The sequence below is a fragment of the Salmo salar genome, chromosome ssa13 (genome assembly GCF_905237065.1).
Source record: "Salmo salar chromosome ssa13, Ssal_v3.1, whole genome shotgun sequence".
NCBI lineage: Eukaryota > Metazoa > Chordata > Actinopteri > Salmoniformes > Salmonidae > Salmo > Salmo salar.
In genome coordinates this window covers 45,737,463-45,747,970 of record NC_059454.1, presented here as the reverse complement: position 1 = coordinate 45,747,970, position 10,508 = coordinate 45,737,463, and the positions used below count along the sequence as shown (strand labels likewise).

General features: G+C 40.1%; 1 protein-coding gene across 1 annotated transcript in view; it reads left to right on the top strand.

The window, feature by feature from the left end:
• Window positions 1-7,795: 7,795 nt before the first annotated feature.
• Window positions 7,796-10,508, top strand: part of LOC106566959 (espin) — a 154,114-nt gene continuing 151,401 nt past the window's right edge. The window contains 2 exon segments of the mRNA XM_045692758.1: window positions 7,796-7,810; window positions 9,709-9,902. Coding sequence (XP_045548714.1) covers window positions 7,796-7,810; window positions 9,709-9,902 — 209 coding nt within the window.

Here is a 10,508-nt window from a genome sequence, read left to right as displayed (position 1 = left end):
CGTTCTCGAAACTGAGTAATATCTAAGAAAGAAGGCGATATTAAGACCAAGGAATATCCCTGCAGCAGGTGTTTGAGCTATGGTGTTGAGGCAGCGGAGAACAAGGTAGTCGTGCGCAATTACAAATCACCAGTACGCAATAATGATGTTTAACTTCATTCGCTCAATTATACGAACACGACTGGTAATTGGTCAAGTCTGTGGATATAAAGTAAAACAATGTGTTTCTAAGTAGTAAAATGACCAAATACATGCGCATTGAAAGACATGTCCAAAGAAATAGGCTTTTTCTCGTTCTCAAAAAGTAGTCTTACTTAGAGATGCATTTAGATATGTCAATTCAGCAGGATAGGCTTCTAAAGACTGGACATGCATTTCTGTTCCTGTAATGAACACATGACTGAAATGACTTATCTACGAAGAAAATAGTTCTAGAGTTAAATAGAGATTAACCTAATTTAGATGGTGCGTTTATAAATACGGAGGAGTTGTCGAGCCGCAGTTATGGTGGTGGAAAGGACACTGATTGCCGCAAGGCAGGGGGATGTACAAACTCTGAAAGTGCAATTAGCGGAGAAAGTACTGAACAGCGACGTAAAGGACATTTTGGGAGCCTCGCCTGTCCACCATGCCGCCCGTGCTGGAAAACTGACTTGCCTACGTTTCCTCGTGGAAGAAGTGGGTTTACCAGGCAACTGTTTGGCGAATAATGGCGCCAGCCCCGCACACGACGCGGCTGCCACTGGCAACCTATCCTGCTTACAGTGGCTATTAACTCAAGGGGGATGTCATGCCGCGGTGAGTGACGTTATTGTCTTGCCTCACAGGCCTACAGTACAGTAGCTTTTTAAATGGTCTGATTAGTTTCCTAAAGTCATCACGTAATTCATCACAGGCCTATTTTTCTCCTTTCAAACAAGAGTTTCAGACCTTCTGATCTCTATATGATAACGTCTAGAGCAGCCAGGTCAAGGCCTACAGTGTTTGGGATTTCTGATCCAATAGTCCTGCAGCCTAGACCTGAAAACATGTATTGTGTCACCCAAGAGTAGTCATCTTGGATAGTCCCTAACCATCTGTCAGGTCATTATTAGCTTGTCTGTAAAATTGAGCATATTGCCACAATTCCATTCAACACTTTTTCACACTACTTCAACATACTAACACAATTAGTCACTCAGACAGTTCTTTGGCATTTGTTATAGGCCTAAAGGGATTACCTTTGTCTATACTACACCACTATGTTTGTCCAGGCTTTTGTCTCAATGAACAACACATGGGTGCATTGTAATAACTGTATCATGGCTAAAGGCACACCTGTTGCAATTGAGAACACCTGAGATTGTTATTAGTGATTACACTGTAATTATCATCAAGCCCCATTCAAAGGGAAGTGTATCATTACTCACCACAGCAGGCACTCCAGTGTACTAAGTTCCATACTTATAGTGCATAACAATGTCACATATCTGCTGGACTAATCGTACATGAGCTTTACAACAGCTTGAGAAAAATAGTTATTTGTCTGACCCCTTTCTCTGAGTTTGAAGTGTTACGGCCCCAGACCCCAGGTACCTATGAGAGAGAATTAAGTAGACGGTATGTGTCAAAAAGTGATTGACTGAGCTATTCCTGTGTTCTTCCTTTTTAAGGGGTGTGCTTATGTAACATGATAGTGCAGCTGTTTCTTCGAAGTAAAGCAAATGTTTGCAATAAAAAGTAATGGCCTGATTGATGTGTAGTGACCTTGTTGAGCTGAAATAAAATGTGAAACAGTTGGGAATTTATGTAGTGAATGGGGGAGGCCTGAGTTTGAAAAATGTGAAACAGTTGGACATTTTTGTAGTGTACTTATGGAGCTGCTGGGTAGGGAGCTTGTGACCCCTTGTATAATGAATAAGTCATTTCCGGGGTTGGTCTGCAGGGTATAAGCAAGTGTTAGACTTGTCCTGTGAACACTACGAGTGACAAGAAACCTCCAAGAGAGACAAACCACAGAAAACTCGAAAGAAAAAATTAAGAAAACAAATCCATGTTAAGTACTGGTGACCTTAACATTGGAAGTAGGACCCTGGCTAAAACAGATCTATCTATCTATCTATCTATCTATCTATCTATCTATCTATCTATCTATCTATCTATCTATCTATCTATCTATCTATCTATCTTATCTATCTTATCTATCTTATCTATCTTATCTATCTTATCTATCTTATCTATCTTATCTATCTTATCTATCTTATCCTATCTATCGTGAATTCAGAAAAAGTTGGACATCATGTAAACCAGGACATATTAATCCTGACAAGTTTATTTTTTGGTCTGACAAGTGAAAATCAAAACCATTGTTACTAATGGTGCTTTCAAGACAACTGGGGACTCCGGAGGGTGGGATGGTTAAAACGCATTTTCGCAGTCGGTGCTAGTTTTTCTTTTTTTTTCTCCAAATTCCCAGTTGTCTTGAACACGCTGATGTCGGAAGTCTGAGATTGCTGAGTTGTTTTGAACACGGCATAATCACTTCATTGGTGTGACATCATAGAGGGGGCAGAGCAAGATTCAAACAGGAATCTCACCCAGTGAAGCACATGCCTCCTGAGTCTGTACAGGAGTTGCAGTGATGAGACAAGACTAACTCCCAATTGGATACCACGAAATTGGGGAGAAAAAGGGGTAAAAGTAAAAAAAAAATATATATATATATCTAAAGATCAATGACAGCTTTTTTGGATGTTAAGGTTATAAAACTGTCATAAATAATACACTGTGACAAATTGTGTTATAAATGTGCATGCGATGTACTGGTGCATCAAAATAAAATAAAAAGTTGCTAATATTAGGTTCCAATTTTGTAAATCACACTTTCTTTAAATGTTTTATTTTTTTGCTTTACCAAACCATAGCTAGCTAATGTAGGACAACATGGAGTAGGTTAAGTGGGACAGTCTTATAAGCTTTTCCAATTTAGGAAAGAGATCCAGTTTACATTAGGGACCCCCTGTACTTAGGTTAGGCAGGGCTCTGGTTCTTGTAGTATCCTGAAGTGAGACACTTTGGTCGAAACAGTTTATAGAAGAATAAAAGACAATCAGCCTGTTACCAACCCAATATTGTGTTTGACCAGATACAATGCTATTTCACAGTAAACAAACTGACAACAGACTTTCAGCATGCTTATAGGGGGATGGGCACTCAACATGTACAGCACTTACACAATTGACTGACTGGCTGAAATTGATAAGATTATGGGAGCTTTGTTTCAGATTTAAGTGTATTTTTTTACATTGATAATAATCTGCTGCTGTATTATGGCTTTACATCTCCTGCTATATCATGGATCGCGAGTTAACTGTCTAGCAGGTCGATAGAAATTTGAGTAATCAAGGTGACCGACATTGACGCATTCAATGCCACCTTGTACACTCCTTGCCTGCATCTAGCTGATCTAGGGTGTAATCATTAGTGCAAAAGTTTGCAAATGAGTTTCTTCTATTGGACAAATTTTGGTATGTTCATCCCTGTTTCGTTCCGTTGGCTTTCGTTTAAGTGAAGTTAACAGGATCAGTGGAATGAATACACTTCTGACTACACGCAAACACAGTCCACTTTCATAGCAGCCACATACATACAGCATGATCCCTTTGATCGTTGTATAATTTCTTCTCACATCTACGTGCTCTCCTCACCTTTTTCCCTTCGCTTGTGGACTTCAGTGCACAACACGTCAGCTGTCTGTGACCAGGAGGAAAAATAATTCCAAGCCAAACCTTCATATCATCTTAACAGCTACACACAGCCAACATCGTTGTCACCATTTTATAACGTCTACATAGCTACTGGAACTAACACTTTAGTAAACAATCATGCAGTACTGTCAGCAAGGAGTTTAGCAGTTACACTGGCGGGCCCCAGTGGAAATAAAATAATAAAAACAAAAGCTTACCTTGACTTGGAAGACTTCCAGTGTTGGATAGCCAGCTAGCTAACATGGCACCCCTCTCTGTTAGAGGCGGGTGTTTTGAGTAGGATAAACTAGCTAGCTCCATTGTCCCTGTAGCTCAGTTGGTAGAGCATGGTGTTTGCAATGCATGGTGTTTGCCTTAATGTTTCACTATTTACATTTTTCTGAAATTCACAGAGGATGGTCCTTCCCTTCCTCCACTGATGGCAAGCTAACATCAATGACATGCATGTCAATCTCTCCTGGCTCAAAGTAAAAGAGAGATTGACTGCATCACTACTTGTCTTTGTGGTATTGACATGTTGAAAACACACAGCTCAGACACCCATGCATACCTCACAAGTAATGCCACCAGAGGTCTCTTCACAGTCCCCAAGTCCAGAACAAACTATGAGAAATGCACAGTACCATGACTACATGGAACTCTATTCCACATCAAGTAACTCATGAAACAGCGCGGACTGTGGGGAGACGCGCACGAGCGCACACTCACACGTATATTACTGTATTATGGATTTTGTATTGTAGGTAGGTTGTGTGATATTTTTATTTTGTATGTAATTGCCTTAATCTTGTTTGGATTTCAGAAATGTATCATGTGTTGGGCTAATATGTTGGATAGATGTCCAAAGAGGTTTACAGGAGACGGAAATGCAAAAAGTGTCACTTCTTCTGAATTCACCCTACATTCTTATGTGTTAGAAAAGTAACCACTGATATATTAGTTATTTTGGCTCTGTCTAGGAGCCTTGAGTAGCCTTGTTAGACTGCTTCATGTTGGTACTTGAACAGGAAACCCTATATATGTAGCACATTCAAACAGAAACACACAGGTGGGACTAGCGCTGCGGCGGTCATTTGTCAGCCGGTGATTGTCATGCAAATAACTGCTGGTTTCTGTTTGTTAATTAAACACATTTAGCTTCCACGCATAGACTACAAGTCACTGATGCAGACCTTTGGAACATCTACATTTTAAAAAGTTTAATAAATCAATTTAATTTCGCCTACACCATCATAATAAATCCATTTGTTTTAGACGGGTATAAAGAAACTTGATATGAATAAAATGTAGTTTATTTCTGAACAGAATAGCATACTCTGAGTTGTCCTGATCTGGCTATGCCATATGGCAGTGGGCTACACTAGTTCATTTAGCAGGCAAGATTTTCTTAGAATTCTGTGGCATTATTCCATAGTATGAAGAATACAGAAATGCCAACGGGGGCGGTGTTGCGGTCTATATTCAGAACCACATTCCTGTAAAGCTTAGAGAAGAGCTCATGTTAAATACTGTTTAAGTAATATGGCTACAGGTTCATCTGCCTCACCTAAAGCCCATTCTGGTGGGAAGCCGCTATAGACCACCAAGTGCTAACAGTCAGTATCTGGATAATATGTCTGCAATGCTTTCTAATGTATGTGATATCAACAGAGAAGTATATTTTCTGGGTGATTTTAAATTTTGACTGGCTTTCATCAAGCTGCCCACTCCAGAAAAAGCTTCAATCTCTAACCTGTGCCTGCTACCTGGTTCTGGTTATCAGTTAACCAGGGTAGTTACAAACAGGAATGAAGTCATCAAATATGTATTGATCACATCTTTACTAATGCTGCAGAAATTTGCTTCAAAGCTGTATCCAAATCCGTAGGATGTAGTGATCACAATATAGTAGTCATATTTAGCAAAACCCAAGTTCCAAATGCTGGTCCTAATATAGTGTACAAAAGGTAATACAATACGTTTTGTAGTGATTCTTATGTTGATGTAAAGAATATCTAGGAACACCAAAGTTCCAAATTCTGGACCTAATATTGTGTGTAAGAGGTCCTACAATTAGGTTTTGTTGTGATTCCTAAGTTGATGACGTAAAGAATATTTGCTGGTCTGTGGTGTGTAATGAGGAGCAACCAGATGCTGCACTTGACACATGTTATGAAATTGCTTATTACAGTTACTAATAAGCATGCACCCATTAAGAAAGTGACTGTAGAAACTGTTACATCCCCTTGGATTGATTTGGAACTGGAAAATTGTATGGTTAAGAGGGATGAGGCAAAAGGTATGGCAAATAAGTCTGGAAGCACAACCGATTGGCAAACACACTGCTAATTGAGAAATCATGTGACTAAATAAAAATAACAAATAAACTATACTATGAAACATAGTATTAAAAGTCTGGAAGCACAAACGATTGGCAAACACACTGCTAATTGAGAAATCATGTGACTAAATAAAAATAACAAATAAACTATACTATGAAACAAAAATAATTTGTATAAAGAATGATAGCAATAAGCTTTGGAGCACTTTAAATGACATTTTGGGCAAAAAGGCAAACTCAGCTCCATCATTCATTGAATCAGATGCTCATTATTCACAAAACCCACTGATATTGCCAACTACTTTAATGATTTTTTTTAATTGGCAAGATAAGCAAACTCAGACATGACATGCCAGCAACACATGCTGACACAAACTGAGGCTATTTCTTCACATTATAAGCGCAGCAATGCGCACACGGCTGTAAGTGCAAATGTTCCATTAGCAGGAAAACACCATTCTCAAAAGTGACCACATGCGATTTATGCATGTATTTCTTTTATAATAAAGGGGAATTTTTATGGTGACAATTATCTTCCCCAAACTTCAAACTCACGTGCTGCGTGTGTATGTCAGATAGGCTCCTAACCCGTTGTAAAGCGGATTAATGTGCTTCATTTTAAGTTATTTGGCCACTTTAGTTGTGATACAAACCTTATCAAAACATATAGGCCTAAGGGCTTGGCTACATGAAGTGTGCGACTATGATTTGAAAAAGTAGAAACATTTGTTCTGAGACAGTTGTAATTTTCCTAAGTCCCTCTTTGTGGCACCTGACCACACGACTGAACAGTAGTCCAGGTTCGACCAAACTAGGGCCTGTAGGACCTGCCTTGTTGATAGTGTTGTTAAGAAGGCAGAGCAGCGCTTTATTATGGACAGACTTCTCCCCATCTTAGCTACTGTTGTATCAATATGTTTTGACCATGACAGTTTACAATCCAGGGTTACTCCAAGCAGTTTAGTCACCTCAACTTGCGTTCATGAAGAACTGTAATTCACACTGGTTTGTTCACTGACCAATGCAGCAAAAACACTAGGGATCATTTTTCTCATTGATAAATAGGTCTCAGGCTACTTATGATGGAATTGAGGAGGCGCGACTAGTGCCAGTGTGTGCATTGAGCTTACCTCTACTAGCCTTTCAGTGTTTAATGCAGCCCCCAGTCCCACATGTCTGAGCTTGTCTATACATGATACAAAGGGTTGACAACAAAATAAACAGGGAGGAGGTCCAAAGAATGCCTTGTCGCCATTTTGAAGAACCACAAATGATTATTTAAGGTGTACACCCATGCTCCTTTATTTGAATGGCGGGATTGACGCTAGTACTGAATTTGCATAAATGTCTGAAAAGGTCTGAAAAGGAAGTAATGGAGCCTCTCTCTCCTCTGGCTCTTCTCCCATGCGTGTCTCAGGCTTTAGAGAGGGTACATGGAAAGAGGGATGAGTGACTTCTTGTATGCCATCATTCTCACTAATACTATGCATCATCAAGCAACCTTTTAATAAACGCAGCTAAATTCTCATGATGGTCCGTCCACCAACATATTAGGGGGGGTTAAATAAGTGGTTACTCTCCCCAAATCAATGGCCTGACTACCAGTAGCGGTGCATGGGTAAAATCACTGGAGAAGCCAAACACCCCCCTAAAAAAAAGCCATATTACAACCTGTGATAATTGCATTGTTTGTTCTATTACCCATTAATTCATATGCCTTGTGACCGTGATGTTGGCTGAGACAGTAAGAAAACAGTGGCAGAAGAAATTCAACCATAACTTTTTTTGTTTTATCACAAAACTGGATAGCAACCTCTGTCCAGTGAAGTTCACAAAGCATATTGCATGTAACAGACAGTTACATGACCGCCAGCATGGTCAAGCAAGTTAATGTTTCCCACATTTTCTGACTACTAAAAACTATTGATTTAGAACCACAGAGAGTTACCGCAAATCGCAAAGAAAACAGGAGCTGCCTCCACTATTCCAGCACCATTTCCATTTCAACATAATCAAATCACCTCCGCTTAGTCTAATACAGTGACAACTAAAAGATACCAAAAACAATTTAGTCCAATCAACGGAAGCTAAATAGGATGTGGCTGTCCATGCTTCTGATTTGTGTGTGTGCAAGTAGAAAAACATGTTGCAATGCCAATGCCATCCTCTCTCATGTTGACAACAGTCTATCACTCCGTCATACAGTACACTCTTATTTATTTGTCCTAGGCTACCTGCCTAAAATGCCTGCTCGCTAGCCTAACTTCCATTCATGGGAAACGTTAGCTAGTTAACATTAGCCTTCGACATCTAGCTACATATTGAACTAACATCCTCTCAGGCCAGGGGCACAACAATGTCTGAATTAATGGTTGGATCAGAATCACCGTCATAATCATTGGCCAGTATGGAGAATTAAGTAAAACCACAAGTCCAAATCTCTGTCTGCATACATGGCTAATTTAGGAAAGGGCCAATTTTAGCTAGCTAGCCACCAGAGGGCAACCCAACGAGATGCAACAATTGTAGTTTTTCTGTCAATGACGTATGCTCTCAATGGGATTTGATAGGCGTGATGCGAAATCCAAGCTGGCTTCCTTTTGACATTTAGTTTATTGGTGCGCCAGGATCATCCCCAGTTTAGCTCAACGCTGATTTGGCTATTTAAAAAAATTTAAAAAATGTTGTCAACGGAGGCCAGATGCTCGGTGCCTTCTCTTCCCTTCAATGCTACGGGCCACAACAATGTCATAGTCGTTTGGACCAGACAGCATCAGATAAATGGCCTACACGTAGAGAGACAGAAGGGCGCTGTTTCACTCGCTTGGATGCTTTCTCCTGCAAGATACATTCATCCTCTTGCGATTTAAAGGGAAAATGATGAGACAGAGACATTGCTTCCCTTTGCGTCCATGAATACACACTGCTGACGACTACTACTACTACAATTATTTTGCCCCTTTTTTCTGCTCAATAAACTAGTGCTAGTAACGGGAGCAGCTTGATAAGAGATCCCTTCGTGACCGCTACATGTTCACCATTCAGTGCCAGGCTGAAGTGGTTCACAGGCTATACAGACACCACAAAGAATTGGCAAACATTCGTATATGGCCTCTCTTACCATTAGTAATGTAGTCTAGATGAAGATTGATACAGTGGGTGGTCCTTGTTCGTTTCCACTCTATATGTCAGCGTGTCATTGACACCTTGTTTTGTGAGTGGTTTCAGGCACAGTGTTACCCAATTCAGATAATATATGAACGTCTTTCAAATTATTTCAGGTTCACCCCATCTCTTTTTAATAATGGTTTCAGATCTGTTTTTAAATGACTTGAATCTGTTTCAGGCAGACTTGAATGCAGAGCATAATGATGTCATCTTTTTTAATGCTGTATGGAGCTATTTTGTTGTTTAGAAAAAGTACTCTCTTGTTCCTGACATAAAGGTCAAGTGAGTCCAGTGAATTGATTGGCCGATACAAGGCATACATTAGCACAAACCAGACATTGAATAGTCCTGTGTACGTACGGGATGTAACACGTGTCCTTGATCTAGGCTACTACTAGGATGTAACTGAACTAACCCGACACATAAGCCCTGACCCCTATTTCTGATATTTTCCACGTTTTGCGTCTTTTTCAGGACCGGGATAGTTCCGGAGCCACCGTTCTCCACCTCGCCTCCCGGTTCAGCCATCACGAGATCACTGATTGGTTGCTGAAGAGCGGGGAGGCTGATGCCGGGGTGTCCACAGAGACTGGGGCCCTACCTGTCCACTATGCTGCTGCCAAGGGAGACCTGCCCTCCCTCCGACTCCTGTTGAGACACATCCCAAAGTAAGAGCGCCAATGCTAATACTAAGCTAACCCACTTACCTAGCCATTATCCACAAACAGCGCTAATGTGGCTAACCCTGACACGATTTTGGGATGTTGAATTAAAAAAAAAAAATCATTTCTGGGTAACAATGAAGTACCTTATCATAATATATTTCCTTTAAAATGCACAAATAGCTTTTTAGCAAAAAACTATTTCTCAAATAAGAATTTTGCTAGGACTGTCTTAGATTGGTCTGAGTGGGAAGCAGATAACCTAGATGTTATTGGCAGAGGTTTTTAACTCTGTCAATTAACACATTTTACCGCATGGTGATATCACCATGGAAAGCCGAAACTCCCACCCATGCAAACCTACTGATTTAGAAGGTCCTGTGTGGATTGTATTTCCAACCAGCAACTATCAGGAAATAAGCCTTTAAAAATGGCATACTTGTACAGTGTTAGTTTTATCAGCTGTTGTACAATATGATATAAAACATAGGAAAACTGTATTTTGACTGCACTGGGCCTTCAACCATTGTGCCGAGCTTTACTTCACAACCCAATACTCGTCCTTAACCTATCCCCTTGAACTTTGTTTGTTATCCTATTGTTTACAATTGA